Genomic DNA, 17,146 nt, shown 5'->3' with positions numbered 1-17,146 from the left:
CTCAGATTGCAGCCCAAATAAATGCTTCACAGAGTTCAAGTAACACACATCTCAACATCAACTGTTCAGAGGAGACTGCGTGAATCAGGCCTTCATGGTCAAATTGCTGCAAAGAAACCACTACTAAAGGACACCAATAAGAAGAGACTTGCTTGGGCCAAGAAACCCAAACAATGGACATTAGACCAGGTGAAATCTGTCCTTTGGTCTGATGAGTCCAAATGTTAGATTTTTGGTTCCAACCACCGTGTCTTTGTGAGACGCAGAGTAAGTGAACGGATGATCTCTGCATACGTGGTTCCACCGTGAAGCATGGAGGAGGTGGTGTGATGGTGCTTTGCTGGTGACACTGTCAGTGATTCATTTAGAATTGAAGGCACACTTAACCAGCATGGCTACCACAGCATTTTGCAGCGATACGCCATCCAATCTGGTTTGCACTTAGTGGGAATATTATTTGTTTTTCAACAGGACATTGACTCAAAACACACCCCCAGGCTGTGTAAGGGTTATTTGACCAAGAAGGACAGTGATGAAGTGCTGCATCAGATGACCTGGCCTCCACAATCCCCTGACCTCAACCAAATTGAGATGGTTTGGGATGAGTTGGACAGCAGAGTGAAGGAAGAGCAGCCAACAAGTGCTCAGCATATGTGGGAACTCTTTCAAGAGTGTTGGAAAAGCCTTCCTCATGAAGCTGGTTGAGAGAATGCCAAGAGTGTGCAAAGCTGTCATCAAGGCAAAGGGTGGCTACTTTGAAGAATCTCAAATAAATTTTGATTTGTTTAACATTTGTTTTTTGGTTACTACATGATTCGATATGTGTTATTTCATAGTTTTGATGTCTTCACTATTATTCTACAATGTAGAAAATAGTCAAAATAATAACCCTTGAATGAGTAGGCGTTCTAAAAGTTTTGACTGGTACTGTATATATACACAGTATTTCCAACAAGTCAGTTGGTCAAATGTCTGCCCGCCCTGCTAGAGCTGCCCCAGTCAACTGGAAGTACTGTTATTATGAAGTGGAACCGTTTAGGCGCACCAACAGCTCAGCCGCGAAATGGTAGGCCACACAAGCTCACGACCCGCGCACAGCGCGTAAGAATCGTCTGCTCTCGATTGCGATGTTCGATGAGCAGGTGTGCACATACTTTTGGTCATGTAGTGTATATAGTTAGATAGATGGATGGATACGTCGATGGATAGATACACATGTTCCTCTTAGGTGAATCAGTGTGTGTGGACTGCGTGTCGATCTCAGGCCATCACTATGGTACCCAGTGTGACTGCGTGAGTGCTAGTGAGAACTCCTACTGCCCCCTGCTGGTAGAACCACACAACACTCCCACATGAAAACAACACATCAACCTTAGTTTGAAGCCCACACACACACACACAGATCAACAACAACAACAGCAACACATCCACCATAGGTATTAGCCCAAACCAGACAGACAGACACCCAGACATACTCATTTCCTCTCATATCCCCAGCAGCCAGCGGCAGAGATCCATCTCTGAGACAAGTCAACAGATCATTCATTTCAGTAATTTCACTGTTGGACTGGCAGCTTAAGCCTCATTCATTCAGTGGGGAGAGGAGAGGGAACTGGTCTAGTCGAGAGCCTTTATAGCCAGTCAGGTTGAATGGGTATCTATCTTTAAATAAGTAGACGTGACGGCTCCGTCTGAACTCGCTCATTTTAAGAAAAAATGAACTCACGTCTCCACCTGTCAGAAGACAATGTAGACGTGACTGGCTCAATTTAAGGGACACCAAGCTGGAAGGATCATTTCCTGCTGGACTGCAAAGCTACATGCACGCCTTTCCTTAATTCAGAATTCAAGGCAGGTTAAAGAGTGACTGGTCACCCACGCACCAATTGAAGGTTTCAGGTTGGCGGCTCTCTCTCGCTTCATCCTCGCCATCTCTCCTCTCGCTCTTTCCCCCTCTCTCCCCCTCTTCATCCACTCTCCCTCCCCTCTCTTTCTTTCTCTCCCCATCCCAGGCTCCATCCCTCTCTCCACCATCAAGCTAGAGAGATAATAAATAGTGGTGTGCCAGCCAGGTAGCAGGTGCCAGGGTCTGTGTTGTGTGACAGATGGCAGACCTGCTGCTCTCTGCCTCGGGCCTGGACTGGGCCCAGCAGGTGAACAGGTGGGCTGAACAACACACTGAGGGGTCAGGGCTATGTGACAGTGCTATATTAACCTTCCTAGGTGGAAACAGGCAGGCTAGCTGACAACACAGATTACCACACACACACACATATTGAGAAGTGCATTAACACATCTAGAGTGCCAGCACTATCCATAGACTGGTAACAGGTTCTTCACATTGACATGCCTGATAAAAAGGACAAGCTCCTTGGGTATGAGTAAACTACGTATGAACCTGTACAACCTTTTACTTACTACCCTCCCGCCATAGAACTTTATGTCCTCTCATTGGATAGCAGCAAGTGTGTCTGTGTGTGTGTGTGTTTCTCACCATGGCCCTGGCTTCGGCGATGAAGAAGAGCTCAGTGAGTGCTCTGTGTAGGGGCAGCAGTACAGTGATACTGGTGGGGTCCTGACTCAGACCACTCTCCATGGTCATGAACAGCTGCCATAGAGGCCTCAGCAGGGTCAGCTCACAGCCCCTACACACACAGAGATATAAGAGTTAGAGACTAGCACACACTCAAACACACACACACACACATTTACTTGTTCAGTGTTTTTTCAGTGAGATGTGAACCTGCAAGTTGGTTCGGTTCCTGGGATTACCCATACGTTAAATGTATGCACGCATGTCTGTAAGTCGCTCTGGATAAAAGCGTCTACTAAATCACATGTATTATTATAACACATTGTGTATTCTATTTAGTCAGGGTGATGTCACTACAGCCAGACGGGGCCAGCGGCATGGAAAATATGCAAATCCTCCAATAGATATGTGACCTCATCTCCATGGCAACTATCAGCACATTAGGCTTCTCTGGAATACTCTAAGCAAAAACGGTTTTCTCTAGCTCTAGGGGGAAACAGACGCGGAGGATATAGATGTGTTTGTAATCTTCATACTGAGCCTTGAAATTGGGTACAAAAAGGGTCCCCAGAATCTCATCCTAGGAAACTATTACCTAAATGGTTTCAGCTGCTAATCAGTAGGTTTACCAAAGTTTCAAGTATAATATTGTACCCCAATATTTGTGACAAGTTTGCTTTATGATTCTAGTAGGCAAAGAGTGCGGTTGAGTCGTGTGTTTGGGAGTGTGAATCCAGCTTGTTACTTTAGGTACCTGATCCTAAACTATGCTAGGTAGTGCCTGAAGTCATGAAAGCCTTGAGCAGGTGACAGAATGAGGTGTGTGTGTGCGTATTTACTTGTGTGTATACTGTGTGGATATACAGTTTGTGTGTGTGTGTGTGTGTGTGTGTGTGTGTGTGTGTGTGTGTGTGTGTGTGTGTGTGTGTGTGTGTGTGTGTGTGTGTGTGTATACGTTCAAGATGGATACGATGGACAGGGACATTGGACAGAGTCTCACCTCTGTGATTGACACTGCAGGAGGCGGAGCAACAGGTGGATGGCCTTCAGTCTTTGGTTCCCGGTCTGGCGGCAGGCCACGCCCACCTGCCACTCCCAGATGTCAGCCAATGGGAGGTGGCTGAGCACTTGGTCGTCAGCCAACATTTGTTTTAGGATCTCAAAACCTGTTTGAGGAAGAGACAAAGAGAGATTTAGACGTGAAAGGATAGTTTCTATTTCCCTCTATGATCAGACAGAGCACTCAGTAGCTCTTCTTCTCGTGTGCACGTATGTGTGTGTTCAGTCAACTGCATTAAAGACTCAGCTGCATTAAATACCATTTTAAAAGCTTAACCACATGAGACAGGTACTCTGCTGATGCTAGCCCCGGCCCACTTCGTTCATCAGTCTCAATCTCCCAACGCCGCTGCAGTGTGTGTATGTAAGTGCGCGTACATGCGTGTGTGTAGACCAACCTGTCTGGAAGCGGCCCCTGTGTCCCCCGGTGACAGTGAATTTGTATCCCCACTCTGTGTTGCTCATGTCTGAGATGAACCTGTAGTGCAGAGTATCCCCTGTGGAGAAAACACACAACACACATCAGTAATCAACACGTCATGAGCCTACACACACACACACACAGGTGGTGAAGCTATGTAGATAGAAACCACATTGTGGAAACATCTTTAATACCAACTCCCGAAGCGATTCGCTTAATTGGGTGGCATACTTACTCCTAGTCCACTCTCCCTCGCCCAGACCCCTCTCCTAGTCTCCCCGTCCCCTCTCTCCCAGCCCTTTGTCCCCGTCCCAGCCCCCTCTCTCCCAGACAGTCCCTCCCTCCATGCCCCTGTCCCCTCACCAGGGATCTCGAAGTCAGTCCATTTCTGTGGGGAGCCGCTGAAGTTGTGCAGGTCCTGGAGAAAGTCAGAGCTGCTGCCCATGATAAGTTCATCACAGCCCTCCTCAGTGTAACAGCGGGAGTCAAACTTCACAGATAGGTAGATGGCCCCTGGGATGTGCACCTTGTCCTACAGAGAGAGGGAGAACGAGAGAGAACGAGAACGAGAGAGAATGAGAACGAGATAATAAGTGAGAACGAGAGAGAGAAGCTCTACAACATCCTTGCTCGGCTGCAGAACAGTCAGTCCAACGCAAGCTTCCTCCATTAGGCCACACAGGAAGGCCACAGTACATATCTGGCGTGGAATTATCTTAATATCAAAAGAATGAAAACCACTTCCACATGCTTATATTTGAAGTTATGTATCATTTTCTTGCAAATGCTCATTGATACAGTTGAAGTCGGAAGTTTACATACACCTTAGCCAAATACATTTAAACTCAGTCCCTTATTTAGATCATTTAGGATCACCACTTTATTTTAAGAATGTGAAATGTCAGAATAAGAGAGAATTATTTATTTCAGCTTTTATTTCTTTCATCACATTCCCAGTGGGTCAGAAGTTTACATACACTCAATTAGTATTTGGTAGCATTGCCTTTAAATTGTTTAACTTGGGTCAAATGTTTTGAGTAGCCTTCCACAAGCTTCCCACAATAAGTTGGGTGAATTTTGGCTCATTCCTCCAGACAGAGCTGGTGTAACTGAGTCAGGTTGGTAGGCCTCCTTGCTCGCACACACTTTTTAAATTCTGCCCACAAATTATCTATATGATTGAGGTCAGGGCTTTGTGATGGCCACTCCAATACCTTGACTTTGTTGTCCTTAAGCTATTTTGCCACAACTTTGGAAGTATGCTTGGGGTCATTGTCCATTTGGAAGACCCATTTGCGACCAAGCTTTAACTTCCTGACTGATGTCTTGAGATGTTGCTTCAATATATCCACATAATTTTCCTGCCTCATGATGCCATCTATTTTGTGAAGTGCACCAGTCCCTCCTGCAGCAAAGCACCCCCACAACATGATGCTGCCACCCCCGTGCTTCACGGTTGGGATGGTGTTCTTCGGCTTGCAACCCTCCCATTTTTCCTCCAAACATATCGATGGTCATTATGGCCAAACAGTTCTATTTTTGTTTCATCAGACCAGAGGACATTTCTACAAAAAGTACGATCTTTGTCCCCATGTCGATATAGGACTCGTTTTACTGTGGATATAGATACTTTTGTACATGTTTCCTCCAGCATCTTCCCAAGGTCCTTTGCTGTAGTTCTGGGATTGATTTGCACTTTTCGCACCAAAGTACGTTCATCTGTAGGAGACAGAACGCGTCTCCTTCCTGAGCGGTATGACGGCTACGTGGTCTCATGGTGTTTATACTTGCGTATTATTGTTTTTACAGATGAACGTGGTACCTTCAGGCGTTTGGAAATTGCTTCAATTTCTTTTGATTTTCCCATGATGTCAAGCAAAGAGGCACTGAGTTTGAAGGTAGGCCTTGAAATACATCCACAGGTGAACCTCCAATTGACTCAAATTATGTCAATTAGCCTATCAAAAGCTTCTAAAGTCATGACATCCTTTTCTGGAATTTTCTAAGCTGTTTAAAGGCATTTAGTGTATGTAAACCTCTGACCCACTGGAATTGTCATACAGTGAATTATAAGTGAAATAATCTGTCCGTAAACAATTGTTGGAAAAATTACTTGTGTCATGCGCAAAGTAGATGTCCTAACCGACTTGCCAAAGTTATAGTTTCTTAACAAGAAATTTGTGGAGTGGTTGAAAAACGACTTCCGACTTCAACTGTATATCCTATATTGAGAAACTTGTAGACTTTCTAGTGTGCCTGTGGTAAGAGTTCTCAGTGGGGAATTAGATCTATGTGGTACCCACCTCAAAGTTAGTGTTGTTGTCGTAGGGGTGTTTGGACTCCCTGACTTGCACGGCCATGCCAGGCTCCTCCATGAACTGACACGCTGTCAGAGACAAACTACCCAGCATGCTCTGGCTGCAGCCAACCAGCACTTTCTGTAGAATCTGGTGACCGGAGGAATGAGTTAACCCACATGAACATGTAGACACCCGACACACCTCCATACCACTCACTCACACTCAAATTTGTTCACCCCCTCTCATCCGTTTCCAGAGTGGAAGCCCAATAACTCCCTGTGTGAAACATCCCACACACACACACCACCACCACACGCTTACCCTCTCCCAGAGTGGTCTCTCCTCCAGCTGCATCAGCATGTCCAGGATGTAGGCCATGTGTGATGCCCCACTCAGCTCCAGAGCCTCCTCACTCAGTGGCGCCCCCTGGGGCCAGTCAGCCAGCAACGACGCCAGCACGTGGCGGGCATACAGGGTGGCGATGGCCTGGTTCACCTGAACATAATGATATCATCATATCATTAAGAAGACCATTTTATCAAAATCCACTTGCAGTACAGCGACTGCAGACATCTAGAGTAAGTCCTGGCCTAAAGAAGCACGTTCAATGGCTTAATATGTGTCCGGGAAACAAGCCCGTTTAGTATACGTGATCCTTGCAGGAATCGAATCCATAACACTGGCATTGCTAGCTAGTGCCATGCTCGTACCAACTGAACCAGACAGACAGGACCTCCACCTACCTTGACTAGGTACTGTCTGACAGAGCGGTTGCTGCGTGCGTCCAGCTCCTTGTGCAGCAGGGCGGAGGACTTGGTGCGGCGCTGCTTGGCGTAGCTCAGCTGGAGGTCAGTCTCCGTGTTGGTGATCAGCTTTTGAGTCACCACCGTGGTCTCCTCCGTAGCCTTCTCACAGTGACTGGGCTTGGACTGGGAGAGGAAGGGGGAAGGGGAGTGGGTTATTTATCAACTTGTTCTATTATCTTGCTGACACCAATTCTTCAAACTACGTCATATGTAATGCAGTGCTCACCACACAGGGCACGACGATCATGTCAGTGTCCACAGCCTTGGTGCTCCTCTCCTCAGAGCGAGGTCTCTTGGTGGGCTGCCACTTCTGAGCCAGCGTCCTAATCGTCTCGTCCGTCTTTATCACGTCGCCATCAAACCTGCGGGACGTCAACCAAGTCAGCCACCACCACGCAACGTCATAGCAAAACATTGTCTGGGATGGATGACAGCTACACAAGTCAGGCATGAAAATGACATTGGTGCAATGGTATTCAAAACACATTCTTTATGAAGCATATATATATATTTTTTTCCTGTAAAGTGTGTTGTGACTGTTAGATGCACTTTTATTCAATTGTGATTTGATTTGTATGGAGGAATGTATGACAGGAATGTGATCCAATTCTCACCTCTTCTGCACCTCCAGAAAGAAGGAGTCCGTTCTCTTCATCTGCAGCTCGTACATGGCCCGCAGGATGTGCAGGGGCGCGTTTAAGGCATCATGGGTAATCTGAAACAGACACAATTCAGAGAGGTTGTTACAATTCAGAGAGAGAGAGATCGTTACTTTCTCGTCCAAGTGGTTTAGTGCTATTAAAGCAGTGGTTCACAAGTTTGCCTACAGACTGGAAACCTGGGTTCGAGACCGGAGATCCAAGGGGCTGTTGCCCTTCGATACATTAGTGTCAGAAGTAGGATTTAGAAAAAATAAAACAGTACAATGAGGATGTGGGCATCCCTGCTGACCTGGAAGCAAATCTTAGTCTCTTCGTCGAGCCCCTCCAGTGGGTCAGGCCGGTTTGGGTCGGGGTCGTCGGCACAACAACTAGAGTGGTCCGAGTCATGCTCCTTGTCTTGCTCCTTCTCCTCCCTCTCCCCGTCCTGGCCCTGGGCCATGCTGTGGATCTCTCTCTTGGAGGAGTAGAGCATTATGGAGAGGATCTCCAGGTCTCGGAGCAGCCACAGCTTACTGAAGCCAGTCCCCTTACTGCACTTCCTTACCAGAAGCTGGGTCAGACCGGATCGTTGGATGGCCTCCTGGGCCTCGGCAACGCCGTGCTTCTACAGGGAAGGAACACAACAGGAAATGTTAGACAAAGTCTTCAAGGTCAACCACTAGAAGACGGAAATGGACATTCAATAAAAAGACAAAAAATCTAGAAGAAAAACACAGCACAGGTGATTAACATAAAATGTCATATTGAAGCGAGAGAGAGAGAAAGGCACATAGTGTAGAAGTTGAATGATGATAACCAAAAGGTGGCTTTGTTTCTGAGGTACCTTGAGTGTGTTGTAGAGGCCCTTGAGGGCCAGTGAGACGACCCAGGAGGCCTCCACAGCGTCGGGGGTGCTGCTGTCCTGACTGCTCTGCAGCAGGTGGCTGATGATGGAGGTGAAGTTACTGAGGTAGCGGGTTAGCTGGGCCTGGGGGGATCCCTGACCCTGACCTACGCCCTGGACCTGGGACCCTGGGCTGTGGGAGCCTGTAGCACTGGAGTCCTGCGGCTGGATCAGCTGGTAGTCCTTCACTGTAAGGACAGGAGAGGGATGGCATACAGATTCAGAAACTCTTTATTGCCCCGTTGCTGGGCAATTTGGTTGCAGTAGTATAAAAACATCAAAACAAACACACAAATGTGTGAGGGTTTAAAATACAGCTCTAATATGTGCACCATGAGCAAAATGTATGAAATTAACTGTGACAGTCCGTCCTCTCACCTGTCTTTCTCTTGCGGGTCTTGACATCCACCACAGCAGCGTGGTTCTTCTCGGTGAAGTGCTTGAGTAGGATCATATGATGCTGCTCGTTGGCATTGTCTATGAACACTGACTGGGTGCCCATACACAGCACCTAGGATAGCAGAAAGAGCCAGGGTCAGACAAAGGGCACAACAGTGCAGGGCAGAAAGTTTACACGCCCCTTGAATGGTGGACTACTGGAGGAGACAGCAGCAGGTTGAGTGATGCAGTACGACGACTCCAACACCATCATCAAGTTTGCTGAAGACACAACGGTGGTAGGCCTGATCACTGACTACGATGAGACAGCCTATAGGGAGGTCAGAGACCTAGCAGTGTGGTGCCAGGACAACAATCTCTCCCTCAATGTCAGCCAGACAATCGTGATGATCGTGGACTACAGGAAACGGAGGTCCGAGCATGGGTCGGGAGCTTCAATTTCCTCATTGTCAACATCGCTAAAGATCTATCGTATCATGGTCCACACAAACCAACACAGTTGTGAAGAGAGCACGCTTCTTCTCCCTCAGGAGGCTGAAAAAATTTGGCAAGGACCCTCAGATCCATAAAAAGTTCTGCAGCTTCACCATTTGAGAGCATCTTGACTGGCTGCCTCACCGGTATGGCAACTGCTTGGTATCTGACCGCAAGGCACTACAGAGGGTATTGCATACGGCCCAGTATATCACTGGGGCCAAGCTCCCTGCCATCCAGGACCTCTAGAATTTTGCCCTAAAAACTGTCAAGGACTCCACCCAAGTCATAGACTGTTCTCTCTGGCACCACACAGCAAGCAGTACCGATGCACTAAGTCTGGAACCAACAGGACCCTGAACCGCTTCTCTCCCAAGCCATACGTCTGCTAAATAATTAAATAGTTTACCCATACTAACTTTTGACTTATCACATAGTGTATTTGGAAAGTATTCGGACCCCTTGAGTTTTTCCACATTGTTACGTTACAGCCTTATTCTAAAAAGGATTAAATCGTCCCCCCCCCCCCCCAATCTACACACAATACCCCATAATTACAAAGCAAAAACATGTTCTTAGAAATTTTTGGAAATATCACATTTACATAAGTATTCAGACCCTTTACTCAGTACTTTGTTGAAGACCTTTGGCAGCGATTATAGCCTTGACTCTTCTTGGGTATGACAATACAAGCTTGGCACACCTGTATTTGGGGAGTTTTTCCCATTCTTCTCTGCAGATCGAGTTCAAGTCCAGGCTCTGGCTGGTCACTCAAGGACATTTAGAGACTTGTCCCGAAGCCACTCCTGTGTTGTCTTGGCTGTGTGCTTAGGGTTGTTGTCCTGTTGGAAGGTGAACATTTGTCCCAGTCTGAGGTCCTGAGCACTCTGGATCGCTCTGTACTTTGCTCTCGTTCCCTCGATCCTGACTAGTGTCCCAGTCCCTGCCGTTGAAAAACATCCCATAGAATGATGCTGCCACCACCCTGTATCACCGTAGGGATGGGGCCAATTTTCCTCGAGACGTGACACCTGGCATTCAGGCCAAAGAGTTCAATCTTGGTTTCATCAGACTAGAGAATCTTGGTTCTCATGGTCTGAAAGTCCTTTATGTGCCTTTTGGCAAACTCCAAGCGAGCTGTCATGTGCCTTTTACTGAGGAGTGGCTTCTGTCTGGCCACTCTACCATAAAGGCCTGATTGGTGCAGTGCTCAGAGATGGTTGTCCTTCTGGAAGGTTCGCCCATCTCCACAGAGGACCTCTGGAGCTCTGTCAGAGAGCCCATCTGGTTCTTGGTCACTCCCTGACCAAGGTCCTACACCCCTGATTGCTCAGTTTGGCTGGGCAGCCAGATCTAGGAAGAGTCTTGGTGGTTCCAAACTTCTTCCATCTTCCACTGTGTTCTTGGGGACCTACAATGCTGCAGAAATGTTTTGGTACCCTTCCCCAGATCTGTCCCTCAACACAATCCTGTCTCGGAGCTCTAAGGACAATTCCTTCGACCTCATGGCTTGGTTTTTGCACTGACATGCACTGTGCTACCTTACATAGACAGCTGTGTGCCTTTCCAAATAATTTCCAATCAATTGAATTTACCACAGGTGGACTCCAATCAAGTTGTAGAAACATCTCAAGGATGTTTAATGGAAACAGGATGCACCTGAGCTCAATTTCGAGTCTCATAGCAAAGGGTCTGAATACTTGTGTAAATAAGTTCTGTTTTTTATTTTTAAGACATTTGCAAAAAATTCTAACATCTGTTTTCAATTTGTTAATATGGGGTATTATGTATAGATTTTTATTTACCTTTATTTGTACCTTTATTTAACTAGGCAAGTCAGTTAAGAACAAATTCTTATTTCAATGACGGCCTAGGAACAGTTTTCCCTGATGAGGATTTGTTTTTATTTAATCAATTTTAGAATAACACTGTAACGTAACTAAATGTGGAAAAAGGCAAGTGGTCTGAATACTTCCCGAATACACTGTTTGCGGCTGCTACTGTTTATTATCGATCCTGTTGCCTAGTCACTCCATTTCTAGTTATATGTACATATCTAATTCAATTACCTTGTACCCTTGCACATAGACTCGGTACTGATACCCCGTGTATATAGCAAAGTTATCGTTACTCATTGTGTATTTATTATTACGTGTTATTACTCAATTTTATTTCTCTCTGCATTGAAGGGCCCGTAAGTAAGCATTTCACTGTTAGTCTACACCTTTTGTTTACAAAGCATGCAAGGAATAAAATTAGATTTTAGATTGAGTTCCAGTAAATTATTGTCAATAGTATATAGGTATATAGCATTGGATGCTCCTCAGAGGAGGAAGGGGAGAACCATCCTCTCCAGTGAATGTCATAAAAATGAAAATAGTGAAACATTAAAACATTTATCCTTTTTAGAGATATATATATAGTTTTATTTAAGCTACAAAATAATTGATTCAAACACACTGTTTGCAATGAAGGTCTACAGTAGCTTCAACAGCACTCTGTAGGGTAGCATCATGGTGTAGCCGGAGGACAGCTAGTTTCTGTCCTCCTCTGGGTACATTGACTTAAATACAAAACCTAGGAGGCTCGTGATTCTAATTCTCTAACTATGACAATTTCTGGAGGACGTCCTCCAACCTATCAGAGTTCTTGCAGCATGAACTGACATGTTGTCCACCCAATCAAAGGATCAGAGAATTAATCTAGTACTGAAAGCATAAACTACAGCCTACAGCTAGCTAGCACTACAGTGCAAAAAATGTGGTGAGTAGTTGAAAGATAGTTGAACAGTTAACAAATTAAATTATTCAAAAATGAAGGAGAAGCAATAGTTAGCTGTATTTTGTTGTAATTTTCACAATTTCACTTACTTAGCTAGCGAATGCAGCGAGCTAGTTCAGCCTACTCAAACACTCGACTCAAACAAAGAGGAATGTTATGTTAGTTAGCGGGATATGGCTATCCAACACTGGAACTCTTCCAAGTTTAGGTAAGCTTTTGGTTTTATGAATTTATTGCCACCGGGGGCCCCTGCTGTAGCTGTTAAACTGCTTGCTGGTGACTGTACACTGTACTACATGATTGTAGCGGGTTTGCTAACGCGTTAGTTCTAGTAGCTATGTTGACTATGACTGTTATAGGGTGACAACAATGTAGGCTGTGTGTAGCGATTATGATGAAGGTTTGGCTTGGAAAGATTTTGCGCCTGGTCACAGACAGCTGATGTCTTGTGCACTGAAGTCCACAAGTGAAGGGAAAAGGTGAGAGGAGAAGAGCGCATAGATGCGAGAAGGAATTATACAACAGTCAAAGGGATCATGCTGTTTGTATGTGGCTGCTATGAAAGTGAACTGTGTTTGCATGTGATCAGGGGTGTATACATTCAGGCGATTCTGTAGAAAAACGTTTCTTAAACAGAAGCACACGGAACGAAACGGGGATAAACATACCTGAATTTGTCCAATAGAAACTCATGTTTGCAACTGTTGGACTAATGATTACACCCTAGATTGGTACCATATTCCTTTCACGCAATTACTACATCAAGCATGTGACTACAAACTCATTGGATGAATTTGCAGTTTGTTTTTGCCTATGTTATCCCAAAAGTCTTACAAAACCGATTAACTAGCCTGCTAATATTGTTGCACTTGCTATGTCTAGGAGTCTTAGGCCTAGTTAACTGGTCTGTAACCTGAATACATTTTTGAATTCATGTGAGAAATCAGGATTTGAGGACCGTGTTGGATGCACATGTGCCTAAGGAGACAGCAACCTTACCTTAGGTCCAGGGACAGCTTTGTCTTGACTCTTTTGAGTCGGCGAGCCCAAGCAGATTATTATGGTCAGATGGTGACGGAAACAAATATATGCAAACAGGAAAACTACAAAACAGGCTAATAAAATCGAATAAAAAGGCCTCACAGCCAACAAACAAACCCAGCAGCCTCACGGCTTGCAAGCTGGGACACTGACAGACGATCACCCTAAATGGCAACCAGGCTCAGCACCTGGACAAGGTTGCTGCTGCCCCCTGGGGGAATGGAATGTGGACGCGATAGTGAGCTGTAGTGTGCTGTCTAAACTACCTAACCTATTCCATAAAAATAGTAACTGAATTAGTCAGTACCTCGGGGAAGCCGACCAGCACCAGCAGGGTGAAGAGGTTGGTGCGTTTGAGCGTTTGTGGTAGTTGCCGGACACAGTGGTCAGTGAAGGCTGCTATGACAACACTCCACTGGGGACAGGCGTTCAGGCTCCGCAGGATATCAGCCACCGAACACGCCCAGTCCAGACCTATACGACTTTATTTCAAGAGAGAGAGAAAATACATCTAGTGACTTCATCATAACAATGACTATCAAGCAACCTCTTTAGGTATGTCCCATATGACGACAAAGAAGAGAGCGGGAGAAGAGATGTCTCACAACAATGGCATTAGAATAATTGGTCAAGCAACACAGTCAAATCTGCAGCAAACGTAGGAAAACTTCGGTTGAACGATTTGAATTAACAATCCAAAATGTTACTGTGAGCTGCAAAATAACTCCTTTATGTAAGGATTACTGTGGCAATATTCTAGGACCTTGCCATTCCTACTACATATAACGGACAGCATATATGGCCACCTGATTATTTACAGCTTCAGTTTAGACCGAAACAAACATTTACATTCGCCACACACTACCTTCTATACTGTTTGCTAACGTTAGCGGGTAACACAAAAACAAATGGAATATGTTAGCCAACATTAGCTAACGTTTGCAAACTATTTCCCTAGTTGAACTCACATTTAGATCTACTGGATGTCGTGTTCCACTCTCCGGTTCACTGTGGTTTACAACTCATATATACAAACAGTGAATGCATGTCTATGGTGCCATTGTTTACCTGTCCAGACAGACAGCCCCCAAGCTGAAAAGTAGCTGGGTGGTCTTCCAGCCCTGTGTGTCAGCCCCGGAGGCAGCCCCCTCTCCAGGGGTGAGCAGCTCGTACTTATCGGCTAGGGCCTCTCTGACGGCCGCGTCCGCCTCCAGGGGTGGTATCCTCAGCAGCAGCTGCCCCAGGAGACCAAGGGTCAGGTGGTAGGTCTCGTTCAGACACCCGGCATTGGAGATGACCACCCTGAAGAGCTGGGGCAGGATGGGGCTCAGGCAGGACAGAGCAAGGGTGGAGCCCTGGAGGAGGGGGGAGATGCAAGAGGTCAGAGGTCAATGAATAAATAGTTACAGCGGTAACTATAACTGTAGTAACAATATTGTATTAACATGTAGTTGCATAGTAACCGTTGTTAGTTATTACTGTGTAGTTACATAGGGCAACTTAAGTGACCGCTTGAACTTAAAGAACGGTGTATTGGCTCTGAGCCCCCTTGGCTATTCAGAACAATACAACTGAAGGCACTTCATAGACTCAGTATGGACTTCCTAGCTTCTGCTGCTATCTTGTAGTACAACCATCTTACCGGTTTGGCTGGAGGCAGCATGGCAGCTAGCAGTCCCAGGATCCTCTCTCTGGAGCACTCTGCAAACACATGCTCCTGGATGGGCACCTTGGCCATCTTCTCCATCTTCTCATCCCTCTCCTTCATCATCTCTCTCATCTCTTCTATGTCCTCAGGCGTTGGAGAGGTGATGGTCTCTGAGCCCGACTCTGGAGCTGGGGGATACAGGGAAACAGGCAAAGGTTAAGGCAAAGGTTAATTTAGCTTCATCTCCAGACTAGGCGCAACAGTCATGGACAAAGAAGGATGGATGAATGCTGTGATACCGACTGACACACTCATTCAAACAGGTCGGTGGACAGGATGACTTAACCAACATTAAATTCAGCTATAAGATATGCGCAACATTCTTGTACCATTTCACCAATTGGTGATGAAAGCTAACAATGGTCTGACACACATTCAATTGAATTGAATTCAAAGCGACTACTAAATTCCATGCGGGGGGGGGGGGCGATTAGAAAAGCACAAGGCTGGTCCTTCCATCCTCACCTCTGACCACAGGAGAGAGTGTTCCCTCGCTGGACAGAGACGGGGTCTGGCTGAGGCTGGACGAGTCTAGGGTGTCCTGTTTCACCAGCTTCTTCTTCCCCTTCTCCTGTCCTCCTTCTCCCTCTGACGTGGAGCACACCTCCAGGGCAGCAGGGGGAGACTGCACCTCCTTATCCTTCCCTTTCTCCTTCCCCTGGGCTTTACTCTGATGGATTAAACAGAAGAAGGAGCGTCAGTGTGTGGTGGTGTATTGGAGCAGTAGAAGTGAACAGCTGCAGGGGGAAATTGATTCTGAAGCAGAATCATATCGGTAAAAACAGACATTTTACAAGGAGTAGGGACACAATATGGAAGCAGAGGCCTGGCTCCAGGCCAGGGTCTAGTAACTCACCTTGTCCCTAGAGGGGAGTGGTGAGCAGATAGCAGTGGTGGAGCCAGGCAGAGAGGAGGTGTCTTCTGTGGTGGTGTTGATGCTGAGCTCCTGGGAGGGTGACTCAGGACACAGCTCACTCTCTGACTCATTAGAGGCCAGCAGGGACAGCAGGGCAGAGGACCGCAGACCTGCACACACACACAGGGATGGAATGATTTAACAGAAACCCTAACAAGTTGCGATATGTAACTGTACAATTTCCCACCCCCCCTCCCCATCACTACAAGATATGCAGGTGCTGTGCGGCCTACCTTTGCCAGTCTGTCCCTTGAGTAGGCACTCGGTAATGAGCTGTGAGCAGCGTGTCTGCAGGGCGGAGGCCTGGGTCAGGGTGTCTGGCCCCAGAGGCTCCCCCTCCTGCTGTCTCTCGCTGCTCAGGTCTGAGGTGTAAAGAAAAGAAACAAATACTTTTCGATGACAATTACAACTCCATCAAGTTGAGTGCTGGTCCCATTTTGTCATTGTTATGTGACAGACTCCCTTTCATTTTTATGCCAGAGGATAAGAGTTGAGCACGTTTACCTGAGGTGTACAGGGCCAAGGCAGCAAACAGCAGCCAGGAGTAGTTGTGGATGTAGGGCTGGATGAGACGGTGGCGGTCACTGATCCTGATGGTCACCATGGGACAGACGGTGATCCGATGGGTCGGGAGGTGACTGGAGGACGACATGAAGGATAAACAAGAGACAGGGTGAGAGATGGTAAGCTGCTGCAGTACCTGTGCATTACCGCCCCAGTCAATTCTACTGAGGAAGACGTATCAGCTTTAGCAGGTTTTAGACAGATTAGATAGAAACATAACATATAATAAGCTTAAATACAAGACATTATAAAGCCTCGTACATGCTTTTGGCGTTATACCTAAAGTGTTTCTGAAACAAAAAAGTGTTAGTATGTTACCTGTCGGGGTATTTCTTGGCATTGTAGCAGCCGAAGCAGAGGTCAAAGTCTTCACAGACATTACAGTTGATCCTGCTGCCCACAATGAGGCCCTGGCAGTGGTCACACGCATACTCCATGTTCACCATCTCATGGTCGTCCTCGTGACCCTCCGGTTTGGCACCACCTAGATACACACAGAGACGGTTCAGGTAGTTTTGCGGAAAGATGCCACTGTTTTACGTTCTCACGTTGAAGCTTAAACAAGACATTTCAGGTCCAGCACCCGCCCGCCCGCCCGA

General features: G+C 46.4%; 1 protein-coding gene across 5 annotated transcripts in view; it reads right to left on the bottom strand.

The window, feature by feature from the left end:
* The window catches only part of zzef1 (zinc finger, ZZ-type with EF hand domain 1), a 54,541-nt gene that overhangs the window by 15,467 nt on the left and 21,928 nt on the right, over positions 1–17,146 (bottom strand). For all 5 annotated transcript variants that reach the window (XM_055879892.1, XM_055879902.1, XM_055879885.1 and 2 more), the window contains exons 35-54: positions 16,866–17,031; positions 16,493–16,621; positions 16,217–16,350; positions 15,924–16,093; positions 15,533–15,737; positions 15,002–15,195; positions 14,428–14,714; positions 13,667–13,841; positions 9,043–9,175; positions 8,605–8,852; positions 8,071–8,385; positions 7,734–7,834; positions 7,346–7,481; positions 7,057–7,242; positions 6,635–6,808; positions 6,317–6,460; positions 4,377–4,545; positions 3,991–4,089; positions 3,534–3,699; positions 2,495–2,645 (exon numbers count right to left, since the gene is read on the bottom strand). In XM_055879892.1, the coding sequence (XP_055735867.1) occupies positions 2,495–2,645; positions 3,534–3,699; positions 3,991–4,089; positions 4,377–4,545; positions 6,317–6,460; positions 6,635–6,808; positions 7,057–7,242; positions 7,346–7,481; positions 7,734–7,834; positions 8,071–8,385; positions 8,605–8,852; positions 9,043–9,175; positions 13,667–13,841; positions 14,428–14,714; positions 15,002–15,195; positions 15,533–15,737; positions 15,924–16,093; positions 16,217–16,350; positions 16,493–16,621; positions 16,866–17,031 (3,482 nt within the window). The remainder of the gene's footprint in view (positions 1–2,494; positions 2,646–3,533; positions 3,700–3,990; positions 4,090–4,376; positions 4,546–6,316; positions 6,461–6,634; positions 6,809–7,056; positions 7,243–7,345; positions 7,482–7,733; positions 7,835–8,070; positions 8,386–8,604; positions 8,853–9,042; positions 9,176–13,666; positions 13,842–14,427; positions 14,715–15,001; positions 15,196–15,532; positions 15,738–15,923; positions 16,094–16,216; positions 16,351–16,492; positions 16,622–16,865; positions 17,032–17,146) is intronic.

Source organism: Salvelinus fontinalis, chromosome 2, assembly GCF_029448725.1.
Source record: "Salvelinus fontinalis isolate EN_2023a chromosome 2, ASM2944872v1, whole genome shotgun sequence".
Classification (NCBI taxonomy): domain Eukaryota; kingdom Metazoa; phylum Chordata; class Actinopteri; order Salmoniformes; family Salmonidae; genus Salvelinus; species Salvelinus fontinalis.
This window is presented reverse-complemented; position numbering and strand designations above follow the sequence as displayed.